Here is an 18187-nt window from a genome sequence, read left to right as displayed (position 1 = left end):
TTTATTGGCCATTAATTTTCTTCTGTGTGATGACTAGTTCTTGCTATTTTTATTGGGTTATTTGTGTTGTCCTTCTTGATCTGTGAGAGTTCATTATATTTTATGGGTATGAATCTCTCTTTGGTTATATAAGCTGCAAGGATCTTCTCCCAGTTCCTGCCTTGTCATTTTATTCCTTTTATGTTGCCTTTTGAAGAACAAAAGTTGGTGATTTTAATGTAGTCAAGGATATCAATCTTACCTTGTCTGTGCTTTCTGTGTCTTGTTTAAGACATCCTTTTCTACTATAACTGTGGCTGAGCACACACGCCCACATCCAAATTATTACTGTTTTCTATTATTAAGATTATTTATTTGCCAGGTCCCCTCATTTCTTATCAGTTTTATGGGAAATGTATCTACTTTGTCAGATTTTCTCTTTTTCTTTGGCCACACCATGCAGCATGTGGGATCTCAGTTCCCTGATGGGATCAAGCCCACACCCCCTGCACTGGCACTGGAAGAGCAGTCTTAACTGCTGAACCACAAGCAAAGTCCCTGTTAGAGTTTTGGGGTGTTTTTTTTCTTTTTGCCTTTTTTTTTTCAGAAATTATGTTTTGTGGTAAAATATACATAACATAAAAATCAACATTTTTACCATTTTAAAGTGTGTAGTTCTGTGGCATTAAGTACGTTCACATTTTACACCGCCACCATTTATCTCCAGAACTTTTTCCTGTTCTCAAACGAAACACTCTAACTGCTAAACACCAACTCCCCATCCCCGCCCTGTGAACCCCTGGCAACCAGTAACAGCCATTCCACTTTCTGTCTCTCTGTATTTGAGACATTTGACATGTACTTGTCTCTAGGTACCTTATGTAAGTGGAGTCATACAATATTTGTCCGTCTGTGACTGGCTTATTTTACTGAGCATAATGCCCATCCATTCTGTAACATGTGTGAAAATTTCATTTCTTTTTAAGACCGATGAATAGTCCATCGTATCATATAACCACAATCTGTTTCCCTCATTCGTGAATGGACACTTCAGTGGCTTCCACCTTTTTGTTACTGTGAATAATGCTGCTATGAACATGCGGTACAAGTATCTGCTAGACTCCCTGCTTTCGTTTTTTAGGGGTATATATCCCAGAGGTGGAATTGGTGGATATAACTGTATGTTTAATTTTTTGAGGCATCTCCATACCGTTGTCCACAGAAGCTGTACCATTTTACAATCTCACCAGTAATGTACAGGAAGTTTCCATTTCTCCACATTTTCACCAATACTTATTTTCTCTTTGTTTGTTTTTAAATAGCCAGCCTAATGGATGTGAAGTAGTATGTCACTGTGGTTTGATTTGCATTTCCGTAATGTGTTAGTTGTTTTAAAGAAACAAATTTTGGCTTTATCGTTGTTTTTTTTGTTGTTGTATATTTGTTCTTTTGCTATCTTCAACTTTTCTTTCCATTACTTTTCATGGGTTTATTCTGCTTTTTCATTCTTAATCTAGATGCTGTTGTTGAAATAAGGATCACAAAACTGAATTTTTTAATTAGGACAGTTGTTTACTAATAGCCTGTACCCAGGAAAAGGACACACAGTCCACAAGCAGACAGCACCATTCTTGCGGTTCCTTAGAACCCTGAAGTTATAAGAACTCTTTTGTACATGTTTGTGTAAGTAATGGGCAGAACTAGCTCAATAGTACAAATCAACCCTCTAGGTCTTCCTCTGAGAAATACTACCCTTCTCTATGGTTAGGGACCTCTTTTTCTGTGATCAGGACCCTGGAACTTATGGGCAGGGTTCTTGTGATCAGGGGAACTGGGAGGTTGGGAAGGTTGGGAACGTGATTTTATGATATGGAAGAAATATAGTCATTTCTGGTGGGTCAAGGATGCGTAGAGTTTTTACCTATGCGTAGCTCCTTAAATTAGGGGGACAAAGGCTCGAAATTCAGCCTTTGAAGTCTTAATATGTAGTATTCTCATTATTCAAACCCCAGTAATTTCTAATTTTTATTATAATTTTTTGATTTGTAAGTTTCTTAACAGATAAACTTTTTAATAAAGAAGTTAATTTTCTTTCAATCCTATATAAAACAGTAGCAATTTAAAACTTTATTTCTGAAAGTAAAATATTCACATATGAACAAGTAACTGCAAAATTCATACTTCCAGGAAATCCAAAAAGACAAAAGGTGTTAACAGTGATTTGTAAGTTGTTTAGAAGTTTGTTTTTTAATTCAATGTGGGCTTTCTTTCCCTTGACTAGTTTGAAAATTATACTTTCTGTTCTTCTATTCATTTTCTTACTATTAAACACATTTAAAGTCTAAAGTTAAACACTTATAATCTCTTTTCAAGTAGAACTATAACATACTTTAGCTGATTACTATACCCACTGGCCAATTCATTATGCTATTTTTATTCAGTATAATTTTTAACCTCATATTAGACATTCATATTGCTGTTTTATATAGTTAATGTATGTCTAAATATACCCAGCTATTTACTTAATAGCTTAATAATCTATTTTACGTCTCCATCTTCCATCTGGGGTTGTTTCCTTTTCTCATCTGAGGACATTGTTTAGAATTTCTTCAGAGGAGGCTGGGTGGCAGTAAAATTTCTCAGTGTTTTTCTGCCTCAAAAGGCTTTTACTTCCTCTTTTTTTTGGTATTTTTAGTATATATAAAAAAATCCAAAACACTGGATCTTCTTTTCTTAGCTAGCTGAAGATATTACTCCATTGTCTTGACGTCTATGTTGTTTTTGAAAGGTAAGCTATCAGTGTAAATGCTATTCTTACATATCTATTTCATCTTTCTTTCTGACTGCTTTTAGTATATTTTTTTAGTTCTTCAGTTTCATTATGAAATATCTACTTAAAATTTTCTCTTTATTTCTTCTGCTTCAGATCTGTTGGACTTTCTGCATCTTAGGTTTAATATCATTCAACATTTCTGGATTGGAACTTGGTTTTTTCCTTCCCATTTTCTACAGTATTTCCTTTTGCACTTGTGTTTACAGCATCTTCAGGTCATCCTCCTGGTCTCAGTCTAATTTCATACTTTCCCTCTCTTTGTCTCTCCGAGCCATATTCTGGATTCTTCAGATCAGTTTTTCAGTTCATCAGTGTGCTCTTCAACTGTCTCCAGTCTGTTTAATCCACTGAGCTTTTAGTTCCTATTTTTATATTTTTCATCTCTAGAAGTTCCATTTTCTTATTTAAAAAATCTTTGCAATCATTTTATAGTCTCTTGTCCTTATTCATGTTTTCAATGCTTTTAAAAACATTTATGAAACATGTTAAAGTATTTATTTATATATTTTGGCTGATAAACCCAATAATGAAGTATTTACAGGTCCAGCTCTGATGTCTGTTGTTTCTGCTGGTTTTTACTCATGGTGACTTATTTCCTTGTGTTCTGAGTGAAAGATGTCTTTCGCTAGAGGGGATTTTTTTTTATTTCTGAGTCACCTAGAGTTGTTTAGAATATTAACAGTGCCATAATATTATTTGGAATCCTTACTTTAAGGTTCCTCTCCTTCCCCAATGTTTCTTGAAAGAAACTGTTCTCCAACAGATGGAAACCAATACTGGGAACATCTGCTATCCTTCTTACCAGGAGGATCACAAATTGGGTTATTCCCATTTTCAGAATATGAAGGAAGACTGTGAGGAAGACATACTGCTGAAGTATCTCACAAAGAGTATTCTTTACTACTTGTATCTAGGTTTACCTTAAGGAGGATTTTTATTTGGCTGTGAAAGTAGGGAGTTCCCTAATTGCCTAGTGGTTATGATTCTGGGCTTTCACTGCTATGGCCCAGTCAGGGAACTGAGATCCCATGAGCCAAGCAGCATAGCCAAAAAAAGGAAAGAAAGAAATGTAGCCAAAAGTCACAGGAAAAGAAACTTGTGTTTACCAGGGGCATAAATTGGGAGATTGGGACTGACATATACACAGTACTATATATGAAATAAACAGCTAATAAGAACCTGCTATATAGCATAGGGAACTCTACTCAATACCCTGTAATACCTATATGGGAACAGAATCTAAAAAAGGACAGTGGGTATATGTATTATATGTATAATTGTTTGACTTTGCTGTATACCTGAAACTAACAAAACAGTATAAATCAATTATATGCCAATAAAATGTAAAAATAAAATGATTACTCCCAAAAAACAAAAAAAGAAATGTAGTCCCTTTTGCAATTTAGTTACTAAACCATCTATCAGCTCATAAATGGTGAATCATAAATGATGAAAATTGCACGATTATCTATTTTATTCACATCATGAAACACCACTTGATTAACAACCCTCCAGTCACGGAAATGCACAAACCTGTGAGGGTCATCTGGATCACAGTTAGGGAGAAACTGAGTGATGGCTTCCGCCACTTCTTCATTTGATAACACATCCCAGAGTCCATCAGTGGCCAAGATCAGCACATCATCTGCTCCATGCTCGTATCTGGAGAGATCGTAGACTCTTACCTGAAAAGAACAGGAATACCCTGCTTAAGAAGTTAGGAGCATATTATTCCCCTTAACAGACTGGCTTCTGATTTCCCTTCCCTTTTCTTGCCCAGCCCGGTGTTTCTTAAGTGTGCACCGTGCTGCACATGGGTGTACAGCACGCTTTGTGGCCAGGGGTAGCCTCCTTTGGAGACTTGCCGTGTAGACATTTGGGGCACCAAACACAGCTGTAAATGACCCCAAGAAATTAATAGTTGCCAAGGAAGAAGTTAACTGGAAACGTAATGCCCGACACGTGGCTGGAACAATGACACAGATACAGCGGTAGCTAGCAGAGCAGCAGGAAGCTTGCTGCTTTCCTTTCTTCGTACATCCATCCCACAGACATTTATTAAGGGTCTGCTCTGTGCCAGATGCTCTAAGTATAAACAGCAGAATTCCCTGCTTCTGAGCTTTCAGTCTGTGAGAGAGATAAGTAAGGCCAGTCTAGGCTCCGTAGAAGCTGCTCTGCATGTATTGGTTTAGGTCTGTGGAGACACATTTTATTTCATGTCCTCACTTGAGGAGGCTTGCCTTCTCTTAGATTCCTGGAGCTGGACTTGTCTCATGTAAGCATGGAGTTCTGATGCTGCACTTAGGTCTGAGGAGCCTCAATGTAGCCTAAATTACAAAGGACACATGCCAAGTGTGTGTCTTAGCAAACTTGAAGTCTTTCCTCATCTCTAGTACCTGAAATGACTTGGCTATTTCAACATCCCCCTTGATTCTTGGAAAAGAACAGAGTGACCTTACAAAACTAACCCTAATGAAAATCAAGCCTTACTTTTGTTAGGCCACCCTAACTGGTGCTAATGTTCACCCTACTTGGGTGGCACAGAAGGAGAAGAGTTGGGGATTTCATTGCTATGCCCTACTAATTTGACAGAATCAGCCCAGTCTGCACCCCCTCATGAACTGAGGACAAAGACAGATCAATTTCATCAGTCTTCCAAGTCCTTCAACCTCATCTCATTATCCTGTTTTCTAAAAACAAGTCTAAGTGACAGCTGCAGGCCAGGGGAGGGCGGAGGATGGCATGTAGGCAGCTATCCCCGTGTCCCATCACAGAGTCACTGTCCTGTCATCTCAGATCTCAAGACCATACAATTCTAAGAGGCCTGCAGAATGTTCACATCCACATCTGTAAAAGCCAGGCCTCCTATATTTCAGGAAGGTTTGCCCAGGCCAGTGACACCCTGATACAGGATGAACAGCCTACACCCAACAGCAGAAAACAACAAAATGCCCACACCTGCCCCAAAGTTTTTGGACAAATGAGCTCAAATGGAAAATAGCCTCTGTGGCTGGTGAACAAGACAGCAACAATTTAGCTAATGGTACATACAGCATGAGCCTCGCTCGGGAGCATGGGGTGGGGGGAGAGCACTCACGGGAAGACTGGACTGGCTTTTAACATCTTCCTTTCGAAAGGCACATTCACTTTGGGGTAAGTTTATATTCTGGAGAACACACTGTGCCTTCTGGGGCCAAATTAAAGACAACAGGAGCGGGGATCTTAAATTTACAGCAAACTGGAAAGTCCCAAATGCCAGAATTTCAGCCTCAGGCCACTGAGCCCATGTGGTTCGATTTTCCCTCTGTAGCAGCAAACAGACTCCTTCTGCTTTATCTTTTGTGGTTCCCGGGTGTCTTGGAACAGTGCTTCTGAAAAGTTAATGCGCACAGCCATCAGCCAGGATCCTAATGAACGCAGCTTCTAACTCAGCGCTGGGGCAGGGCCTGCGAGCGTGCACTTCTAATTCGTTCCCGAGTGATGCCGGTGCTGCTGGTCGCTGGACCACTCTGAATACTAAGGCCACCAAGAAGTCCTGCTGGCTGGTAACAGGGAAACCAAGGGCTCCATGATATCTAGTAGTCTATCCCTTAGGGGAGGTCACAGCAAGGACAGCAAATGGCACTTCTGAGCTCCCACTTTCAAGTCCTGTATCATGTGTTGTTACCTCCGCTATGCAATCACTTGGCTTATGAGAGACTGCTGGCTTCTTATTGGGGTATATCTACAAGAAATTTCTGTGATAATTTGAGCTCCCTAGGATTGAAAATGTCCCTTGTAAAGGGAGGAAGGGAGACGTGGGTGTCACGTGCTTGTAGCATCTTGTATTTGTAGCTAAATACAAGATGCTACCTGCCTTCCAGCTTCTTTTAAAAGAGGTTTCATGGTGCGGGGAGTGGAGGAGGGAGGGTGTATGTGTATATATACAGCCAATTCACATTGTTATACCGCAGAAACTAACACAGTATTGTAAAGTAATTATCCTCCAATTAAAAGAACTTGCCAATCATTATTTCTGCCTGAAACTTATGAGATACTTTCAGCATATCCTTTCTGAGAAAAATGATGAAAAATTAAACTTAAATACATTTAAGAAGTCATGTATGGATGTGACCATTGGACTCTAAAGGATGCTGAGTGCCTAAAAATTGATGATTTCAAACTGTGGTGTTGAAGAAGACTCTTGAGAGTCCCTGGACTGCAGAAGATCAAACCAGTCAATCCTAAAGGAAATCAGTTCTGAATATTCATTGGAAGGACTGATGCTGAAGCTGAAGCTCCTATACTGTGACTACCTGATGGGAAGAGCCAGCTCACTGGAAAAGATCCTGATGTTGGGAAAGATTGAGGGCAGGAGGAGAAGGGGCAACAGAGGATGAGATGGTTGGACGGCCTGATTGACTCAGTGGACATGGGTTTGAGCAAGCTCCAGGAGCTGGTGAAGGACTATGGAAGGCTAGCATGCTGCAGTCCCGGGGGTCACAAATACTCAGACATGACTTAGCAACTGAAAAGAGAGGTTTCGAGGGCTGAAGATAGCATCCGTTTCATTTCAGGACCTGGCCTATGTGTAGGGTGCCAAAGTCTCTTCAGGCGCTTTCTGCTGGCCCCCAAAGGGTGGAGATTTGAGTTGTTTTAAGCGGAAGTTGTCCTGCCTGCTACTCATGTAGAAATCTGGCCAACAGAATGGGTGTGGGTTGATAAATAGAAACATGTTAGAAAATGTTCCTTTTCAGTTCCGTCAGAAAATTGAATCCTTCCCTAATTCCCCTATTCACATTTCCACACAACTCTCTAATGCAGTTTCCTTACCCAACATGAAGATCCCTCTCAATACCATTCTCCAAGCAATTTTTATGTAAATAATAAAAAGCTAGCCTCAACCCTATTCCCCAAGGCACTCCTCAATTAACATCCTTTTAGTTGTTTTTTTTTTTTTTTTAACTGCTCCCCTTTGTTTCCTGCCCTTTAGCCAATTTCCAAAGGACTCTGCCAACTTTCCACTTACAGCTCGTGTCTTATACATCAACCTGCGACGCAGAACATTTTGTGCAAACCCCCTCAGCAAAGCTGGACTGCCGTGCAAGGCATCCCACTGCATGCTCATCCTCCCCAATCGCAAGGGTTTCACAAGATTCCAGTGGGCTCTGGAGACCCGACCTTCCCTCCCTGGAGGCGCTATGGGCCCTCCTCCATCAGACCACACTCGCCATGCCAGAGAGCCCTGGTCAGCTCCTCAAACAGCTTCTTACTGTTCCAGGAAGCCCCGCATCAAAAGTGTGGGCTCGGAGGCCCCCTAGGACTCAGACACAAGGACAGTGTGTGGGAGAGGAGAAGGGCGGTCGGCAAAAGCCTCTGTGGGAAGGTCTGGGGAACACGGGCAGAACTCCTAGCGCTCCTGCCCTCGTGCCCATCTGCCAAGAAAGGGAGAGACCGTCCATGGGCATCCTACAGCTCTTGCTGTTTCTCAGAGCCGCCGAGAGGCGAGTCCTGGGTGGATCCCTCTGCCCTCCTGGATGCTTCCTGCCATGTTTTTTGGGCACTGTGTGCCAACCGTTGTGAGCGAAAGTGACGCAAGTCCTCACAACTTCTCAACAAGGTGTGACAGACACACAAACAAATTCCAATGTCAGAAGACGGCAGGTGCTTGAAGACGAATGAGGCAGGCTAAGGAGAGTGGCAGGAGAGCCCTTTCCGAAGACGTGGTCAAGGCAGGCATCTCTGGGGAGGCACCATGTGAACAGAGGTCTGAAAGGTGACTTTCCACGGGACCCTTCCCATGGCTCCTCTCCTTCCTTTGGGGACGGTCACTCCCCCTCTGGTTGAAGTGTGTGGGGACAGTATCAGACTGGTGGTGAAGGGGAGAGGCTGAGGGGGACAGTCACCTCCACTGCCAGAGCAACCCTGAGGAAGATCTGAGAGCAGCCATCTCGCTTTCTTTTCCACGATCCTCTGCAGACGCAATTCCTTTCAGGGTCACTAACACAGTATTTACCTATGTGTGCCAATCTACGTTCACCTGTCTGTCTCTTCTACATGAATAGTTATTCTCAAACTTTAATATGTTTTATGAATCGCTTGCAGTACTCATAAAATTAAGATTCAAGGGCCCATCTTTAAAGATTCTGATTGTATCGATCTGAGCCCAGATATCAGGCTGTGTGCCTGGCAGGTCACTTCAGTTGTATCTGACTCTTTGCGACCCTATGGACTGTAGCCCGCCAGGCTCCTCTGTCCATGGGATTTTTCAGGCAAGCGTACTGAATGGGTTACCATTTCCTCCTTCAGGGGACCTTCCCGACCCAGGGATGGAACCTGCACCTCTTATGCCCCCTGCACTAGCACCACCAGCGCCACCTGGGAGCCCAGACTATGTAAAGAAGGGCAATTCCAAATCAAAGGGTTGGGGACCCTCTCCTTGAAAACACAGTTTTAGGGCAGTAAGCTACCTCGGGGCAAGGTCCGAGTTGTCCTGTTTGTTTTTGCCCCCAGAACAGTGCCCAGATCCCAGCCCGTGCAACCATGCAGTAAGCCACCAAGGGAAGTGTTGCCCTTGCTGGGCATTTACACTTGTCCTTCTTACAGTGAAAACCCGAGCTTCTCTCTCCTGCAAAAGTCTACTTTGAGAGGTCAGAGATTTCATTCTGCACTTCTTCTGTGGGCCTCCCCATGTCTTTCAGAGAGTAAATCCCACTAGACTTTCAGGACATACTTGCTCAGACAGAACAGTGTTAATCCCCCAGTCGCATCTGACTCTTTGTGATCCCATGGGCTGTGGCCTGCCAGGCTCCTCTGTCCATGGAATTCTCCAGGTAAGAATACTGGAGTGGGTTGCCATTCCCTTCTCCAGGTTATCTTCCTGCAGGAAGATTCTTTACCACCTGCACCTGAGCCACCAGGGGTTGTAAACATTTCTGTCTCGGCTGTGCCAGGTCTTAGTTGCAGCATGTGGGATCTAGTTCCTTGACTAGGGATCGAACCCAGGTCCCCTACATTGGGAGCTCAGAGTCTAAGCCACTGGACCACCAGGGAAGTGTTGGTGAGACAGAATAAATGAGAAGAAAGGAGGAAGAGAAAGAATTCAACATATAAGATCCATTCAGAAGACCCCCTAATCTCATGGTGACCCAACAATTTTAGCTTGTAAACTAATGCTCCCAGGCTGTCATCAAACTGTAATGTGCTGATATTTAAAAGAAGTAGCAGACTCTCCTTTTCTCCCCTCATCCTCAGGGAAGCTGCTAACGGACCAAAAGAAAAAAAAAAAAAACCAGCCTTTGGGGAGAAGGAAGAAGTTCAAGGGCACCAAGGGTTGTGGCTAATGTGCCCCTGAATGAGCCAAGTGCTCATGGCTCTCACAGCCCCCACCTCCCCTTCAAGAGCAGCTGCTGCTGCTGCTAAGTCGCTTCAGTCCTGTCCGACTCTGTGGGACCCCATAGACAGCAGCCCACCAGGCTCCCCCGTCCCTGGGATTCTCTAGGCAAGAATACTGGAGTGGGTTGTCATTTCCTTCTCCAATGCATGACAATGAAAAGGCAAACTGAAGTCGCTCAGTCGTGTCCGACTCTTAGCTAGAGACACCCTTACCTTTGTTGCCAGCCCCTGCTTTGCAGGGGAGCTGGGGACAAACAACTTCAATTCAGTACCTTCCCTCAATGTTCAGTCGGACACTGTGTCAGCGCGTGTCTAATATTTGTTCACTTCTCTACTCTATTACTGATGACCTTTCAGTGGCCTGTTCAGAGAGCTCATACTACTGTAAGCTGATGCTGCTTCTTGAAGCCACTCTGAAAAAGAATCCATCAATTCTTCCATTTGCCAGATCTCGGCTACTCCGCTCAGATGTCCTCACCACTTTCACATCTTTATCAGCTCAGCAAATTCTCCAAACCCCTTTTCCCTTTTAAGTACTCGAAGGAGGATGGGATGTTCCCGCAGCTCAGGCCCTGCTGTCTGCAGAGGCAGGAGCCCTCCCTGCCTGGGTGATGAGAAGTCCTCACATCTGGTCTCTACTTCTAACCAGTCTTGGGCTTGAGACAGGTCATTTATCTATTTAGCCCTCAGTTTTCTCATCCCTGATATCACTGTTTAAAAATTGAGAAAACTAAAAGACAAGAAAAATAAATGTTATAACACCTGTTCTACCTTTCTCACAAAGCTATTGTCAAGATCAAAGGAGATGATGTGGAAGGGAACTACAAATTCTTTCTAATGCATGACATTTTTTTTTAAAAATCTTTTGCCTGTGCTGCATGGCATGTGGGATCTTAGTTCCCTGACCAGGAATCAAACTTGTGCCCCCTGAATTGGCAGCATGGAGTCTTGACCACTGGACCACCTGGACCACCAGGGAAGTCCCAGCATGCTTTTGTGATTTATTTATTATTTGGGGGCTCTGAAAGAAAGCTAGTTGGTGGAAGGAGGTGAGTTAAGAGTGGGCTCAGGGAACCTGGGTCTCACTTAAAATGGCAGTGATTGGGACTATTAATCCTGTTTTGGTAGATAAGCCAGGTGGCTCCCAAGGTAAAGGCTGCTAGTAGGTGGTGGGAACTAAGAAGAGTACAAATTCTCTTCCTTTCCACCCTCTGTGGCCGATGAACCCAGAAGCTCAACCTGCAGAAGTCTGAACGTGGCATTTGTACCAGAAGAAAATAAAACTCTAGCATATTTCATCACAGTTCAACAAACTGAGTAGATCCTTTCAATACTGGCATTCTGGCAGGCTACCAAGACTGCACCCAAATTCTCTGTTGTGATTCCATCTATACTAGATGATGTCATGAAGAAATACACACTGAACCTGGGTTTGAGACCAAACTCTGCCCTTAGTAGTTAGGTAACACCACTTTATGCATTCACATTTTAAAGCTTCTTGACAACCTGCCAGGAATACAAAATGAAGAAGTGCCGATTAATCAGATGGGGAGTGTCAGGGAGGAGGAATTTGGGCATCACGTGCCGTACATGGAGAGGGAAATGCAGGGGGCCAACGCCTGGGGATGACAGAGGGGGCTGGTGTGCTGGAGTGGCTCTAGGTATTTTAGTTTGGCTGGAAGTAATGTATTTCCACTGGGGACTGGTGAGGGGCGAGGTTTCTCAAATCTTCAGTGTCTCCCTTTGTGAAAGGAAAGGTTAGGACAAGGTGGCCACTGGGGATGCTAAGGGCTCAAATATTCCCCAACTCTTCCATCATAGGATGAGTTAGACCTGGATGGGAATGACCACATGACCTCAGAGTATCTGGCTGCAAATGAATGAAGGGACATTTAAGTATGACCAATATGTTGCCTAGTATCCCAGAAAAGCTGACTCATTTGAAAAGACCTTGATGCTGCGAAAAATTGAGGGCAGAAGAAGAGGACGACAGAGGATGAGATGGCTGGATGGCATCACCAACTCAATGGACATGGGTTTGGGTGGACTCTGGGAGTTGGCAATGGACAGGGAGGCCTGGCGTGCTGCAGTCCAGGGGGTCGCAAAGAGTCGGACACGACTGAGCGATTGAACTGAACTGAACCCCAGGAGAAGCTGGTTGCTGTGGCTGTGGGTATAATTTTCTATGTAAAATGCACCAGATATTCTTGAGGTTTTATTTTTTGGGGGGGTCTACTGACAAAATAAACCCTTGACTTTTGAGGGTGGCTATCATCTAGTAGGGGATTCCCACGTGGCTTGGTGGTAAAGAATCCACCAGCCAATGCAGGAGATGTGGGTTCATTCCCTGGGTCAGGAAGACTCCTGGAGAAGGAAATGGCAACCCACTCCAGTATTCTTGCCTAGGAAATCCTATGGACAGAGGCACCTGGAGGGTTACAGTCCACAGGGTTGCAATAGCGTTGGACACAGCTGAGCGTGTGCACATACACCATCTAATAGCTAAAAAACTTTCTAAACCAGCTGAAATATTAGGTAGGATAGACAGTCTGAAGTTGTACCCAGTGCCTGGCTGTGATAGCTAAGGCTTTCATTTTCTCCACATGAGGCCAGAACTTTATAACTCAGGGAAGTAAGCTTTGGGGGGGGGGTGGTGAAGAGGGGCTCTCCTATCTTCTACTCCTTTCTCTGGAATTCTAATGGCTGGTTCACCACCGAATCAAAGATTCATTGAATGGATCAGTGAACAAATGGACTTGAATCTAGCTTGTTAGTGATCTAAGGAATACATTTCTGTTCATTAAAATGCCCTGTTTGCCTGAGATAATTTTGGTTTCTGCTGCTTTCCCAGCATAATTATTAACAGCATCCCCACTGACTCTCAAAACTGTCCTGGTTGAGAGAGTTAAGTTACCTAGTCTCCTGGTGCGTAAATAATTAAACAGTCACTGTTCTTTATTCTTGTAGCTGCGCTTTGTAACCATTGGGATTGAACCTAACCACAGTGTGTTACTACTTCACAGGACTTACTCCACAAAAGCAAGATTTCAGTGTTCTCAAGTGAGCAGAGCAGGTTACTGTGTCTCTTGCCTTAGGAGAGAAACCCAATCACCCCTGGTAAGCTATGAGGCACCTGCCATGTGACAAAGTCCCCTGCAAGCGGCCCAGGTCTAGGCAGACCCGTGGGTAGTCGGAGAGTGAGGTGTGCAAGAGCCCTAGCCTAGCAGCCTAGCACCACAGGCATAGAGAGGATGAACCATGCCATACAGGACGAGAGCATGGATGGCCTCAGGACCACAAAACAAAAGTTCCGGAAACACTGGAGAGCAGTATGACAGTTTCTCCAGGAGTGGTCTCTGGATCACCTGCTTCAGAGCTGTCTAAACATGTGAAACCCCTAGGACCTCCGCCCTAGACCTTGTGAGTCAGGTTTTCAGGAGTGGATTCCAGGATTCACATTCTTTAACAAACTCCTCAAACTGCTCTTATATGCATTAAACAATGAAAGTGAAAGCTGCTCAGTCGTGTCTGACTGCAATCTCGTGGACTGTACCGTCCATGGAATTCTCTAGGCCAGAATACTGGAGTGGGTAGCCTTTCCCTTCTCCTGGGGATCTTCCCAACCCAGGGATCGAACCTAGGTCTCCTGCACTGCAGGCAGATTCTTTACCAGCTGAGCCACAAGGGAAGCCTGCGTTAATAGAACAAATTCATGTGAAAAAGGTACTCTGTGTTTAACTGAAACATTCAAGTGAAATTATTATTGTTCAGGAGAGGATCAGAGGATCTCCAGTGAAAAGAAATGTTTGACAGACTGTACAGGTTGGCTCCTCTGTGTGACCACAAACTTCATGAGTTGCCAAGCTAGATTATTTGGTGTGTGGCCAAGTAAATTTCAAATTCTGGTTTTATTCAAATGGCTTGTTGGCAAATCTTGAGATAGTTCCCAGTGGGAACCATCCATGTGGATGACACACGGGTGCATCACAAGTGATTTTTTTAAGAACTAGACTGGAAATGCAAATGTTACAATGGACAGGCTAGGGCATGAAGTCTCTCCCGCACGTAAAGTCAGATGGTGCTGGAACTGCAGAAAGCAGCTCTATACACCCTTAACATGTGACTGTTGCCCCCCAGACATTTTCAGAATGCTGACAGTGATGGGAAGAGGGTGTAAGACTCCCCAAGGGGGCATCAACCCAACTGAGAAGGCAGATGTGTGAGATGCTGTATACGTGGGACCAGAGAGGAGGTTCCAGAAACTGCCCACAAAGCTGAACTCACAGAACAGAGAGTAGAGAGGTGCTTGCCAGGGGAGGGGGTGGGGAGAGAAATGGAGAGAAAATGGTCAAAGGGCACACTCTTGCAGTTATAAGGTGAGTAAGTTCTGCCGATCCAAAGTACAGCTCGGTGATTATAGTTAAATATCTGTATATAGTGTATTTTATATACTATTGGTTGGCCGAAAAGTTCGTTTGGGTTTTTCTGTAAGATGTTATGGAAAATCATGAACAAACTTTTTGACCAGCCCAATATATATAATACATATTGTTACTGTTTAGTCACTAAGCCACATCTGACTCTTTTGCGATCCCATGGACTGTAGCCCACCAGGCTCCCCTGTCTGTGGGATTTCCCAGGCAAGAATACTGAGGTGGGTTGCCATTTCCTTCTCCAGGGATCGAACCCACAGCTCTGTGTCTCTTGCACTGGCAGGCAGATTCTTTACCACTGCACCACCTGGGAAGCCCCACATACATATATATAAATGTATATATTATATATAATATGTGTGTGTATATATATATATATATATATATAATATGTGTGTAATACTGTATTATATACTTAAAGTTGCTAAAAGAGTAAACCTTAAATGTTCTCAGCACAGGAAAGGACTAGGAATTATGTGATGTGATAGAAGTGTTAGCTAATACTACTGTGATAATCATTTTGTGACAGTTGATCCTCAAACAACTAGGGGGTTAGGGGCACTTACCCTCTGCACAGCTGAAAATCTGCATATAGCTTAAATAGTCAGCTCTCTCTGTGGTTCCTCCATATCTGTGGTTCAATCAAACTTGGACTGTGTAAGAACTGTAGTATTTACTACAGGGAAAAATCTGTATAAGTGGACCTGTGCATTTCAATCTCATGTTGTTCAAGGGTCAACTGTATATAACACATCAAAACACTGTATATCTTAAAATTATACAATATCATATGTCAGTTCTATCTCAATAAGACTGGAGAGGAAAAGGTGCCAAATACAACTCCTCTCAACTATCAAAGTATCCTTAGACAGAACTCAGCATTTTCCTTTTGTACAGGGGGATCCACTATTATGAAGGTCTGCAGGTTATACAATTTGGGGAGTTTTTCCAGCTTTGTTGAGAAATAATTGACATATATCACTGTATAAATTTAAGGCAGATGATATGATGGTTTGATTTATATATTGTAAAATGATAACCACAATAGGTTCAACTAATATCCACCTTCTCATATAGATGCAATAAAAAGAAAAGAATAAAAGAATAAAGAGGAAAAATTTTTTCTCCTTGTGATAAGACCTCTTAGGATTCACTAACTACTTTCCTATATATTGTACAGCAGTGCTAACTATAGTCATCATGTTGTACATTACATCCCTAGTATTTATTTGCCTTGTAACTGGAAGCTTGCACCTCTGATCACCTTCTTCTAATTCCCCCTCATCTCCATGGCTGGTAACTATAGTCTGATCTCTTTTTCTATGAGTTTTGCTGTTGTTCAGTCCCTAAGTCATGTCTGACTCTGGGTGAACACATGGACTGCAGCACGTCAGGCTTCCCCGTCCTTCATCATCTCCTGGAGTTTGCTCAGACTCATGCCCTTTGAATCGGTGATGCCAGCCAACCATCTCATCTATGAGTTAGATTTTTTGTTGTTGCTGGGTTTTTTTTTAGATTTCCCATGTAAGTGAGATAATATAGTGTATTTTTCTTTATGGGAAGCTCTCTTTAAGAAAACGAATACAGAACTTCCCTGGTGGTCCAGTGATTAAGAATCCACCTGGCAATGCATGGGACATGGGTTTGATCCCTGATCTGGGAAGATCCCACATACCACAGAGCAACTAAGCTGCACACCACAACCCTAAGGCCACGTGCCTAGAGCCCATGCTCTGCAGCAGGAGAAAGCGCAGCAATGAGAAGCCTGCACGCTGCATCTACAGAGCAGCCTCCACCTGCCGCAACCAGAGAAAGCCTGTGCGCAGCAACAAAGATCCAGCACACCCAAAACTAAATTCAGTAAATACCTGAATTTTAAAAAGAACACAGGAATAATTTTGAATACAAGACAATAATTTTGAATGAGACTGCTTATTGGGAATGGGAAAAGAAACTGCAACAAATTGCTGACATCATGAAAAATGAGGTCCTTTTCTTTTGAGGAATGATTATAAGGAAATGATTTCTGATTGTAACCTTGCCTCTCCTCACCACAAAGAACTGTCTACCTCTCCTGGGAACAACAAGAGGCTCAAAGAGGGCTGGTCTGGGTGAAGAGCACTGATACTTACATTTAATTAATTAGCATCTTTGTAAATCTGCCTCTACACTGCAAACTAGATTTCCTTTCCTAATTAATTAGCTAATGCATCAACATTTATTAGTTTGCACTGGAAAGACAGATGATGATTAATCTTCAAGATTTCACAGCAGGTATATTCAAAATGGATAACTGACTACGACCTGTTGTATAGCACATGGAACTCTCCTCAGTGTTATGTGCCAGCCTGGATGGGAGGGGGTTTTGAGGGAGACTGGATACAGGTATATGTGTGGCCGAGTCACTCTGCTGTTCCCCTGAAACTACCACACTATTGTTTACTGGCTGTACCCCAATACAAAATACAAAGTTTAAAGTTTTTTTTTTTTAAAAAAAGATTTCACTGTGGGGAGGACACTTCTGTAGGAAGGTGATGGTAGAAGGTCTCCAAAATGCCATCAAGGCCTTCTTCCCTGGACAAGCATGCTGCTCTTCCCATCAAGAGCAGATTCTGTTTTGCACCTTGTTTTATATCCCTGGATATGTTCCAATGTCTCCTGGTTTATAGTCTATGTGAACCTGAATAGAATTTGTATCCTACTGTTGTGTGAAAATTGTGCATGCTAAGTTGCTTCAGTCGTGAAAATTGTATAAACCTTAATTATGTTGAATTGGTTCACAGTGCTTTTCAGGTCTGCTATATTCTTCTACCCTTCTGTTTATTCATTCTATTAATTTTTGAGAGTTTGATTTTGAAACTCCAACTTAAAACCTTAACTTACCTAAAAATAATTTTTATAATATACAGTAATATATAGTAATTTTTGTAACATACAGTACAACTGTATGTAACTTTGTATTTCCCAAGTCTCATCACACTTTCATAACGTATAAAAAAAAGAAGGAAAGAAAAATGAGTGGATTCTGGTTCTCCTCGCCTCAAATATGGACCTACCACAATGGTTTTCTTCATCAGCAGGATGGGGCAGAGCTGATGTTCTGGGACTTCAGAGGCTGGGTCTTAAAACACTTGTAGCTTCTGCCTGCGTCTCTTGAACTCACTCTTGGGAGGCTTCTCAGAATCCAGCTGCAGCAAGGCCATGAGAAGTCAGAGCCACATGGAGAAGCTGTGTGTAGCTGCCTGAGCTGAGCTCTCAGCTGATGGCTAACTCTGTGAGAGCCATTTGGACTTTCAGCCCCTCTAGTCTTCAGATGACAGTAAACCCACTGACATCCAGCTGTGTGTATGTGACAGACCCCAAGGGGAGAAGCACCTAGCTGAGACCATTCAACCCACAGAAGTGTGAAAGATAATAATAAATTCTTCCATCAAGCTTCTAAGTTCGGCGTGGCTTGTTTTGTAGTCAACAGAGGCACAAAGGACTGTGATGTCACACTTCTAGGCCCCTCCTCCCTATAGGACTGGTGAGAGTGAGCATGGGGCAATGAGCCCTCTGGAGTTTGCCT

General features: G+C 43.0%; 1 protein-coding gene across 1 annotated transcript in view; it reads right to left on the bottom strand.

Moving 5' to 3' along the window:
* Positions 1–18187, bottom strand: part of PPM1H (protein phosphatase, Mg2+/Mn2+ dependent 1H) — a 293423-nt gene that overhangs the window by 13470 nt on the left and 261766 nt on the right. Inside the window, exon 9 of the mRNA XM_068971237.1 lies at positions 4346–4497. Coding sequence (XP_068827338.1) covers positions 4346–4497 — 152 coding nt within the window. The remainder of the gene's footprint in view (positions 1–4345; positions 4498–18187) is intronic.

This window comes from Capricornis sumatraensis, chromosome 4 (genome assembly GCF_032405125.1).
Source record: "Capricornis sumatraensis isolate serow.1 chromosome 4, serow.2, whole genome shotgun sequence".
In the NCBI taxonomy this organism is placed as follows: Eukaryota; Metazoa; Chordata; class Mammalia; order Artiodactyla; family Bovidae; genus Capricornis; species Capricornis sumatraensis.
The sequence above is the reverse complement of the archived record's forward strand: the minus strand, read 5'-3'. Positions and strand labels throughout refer to the sequence as shown.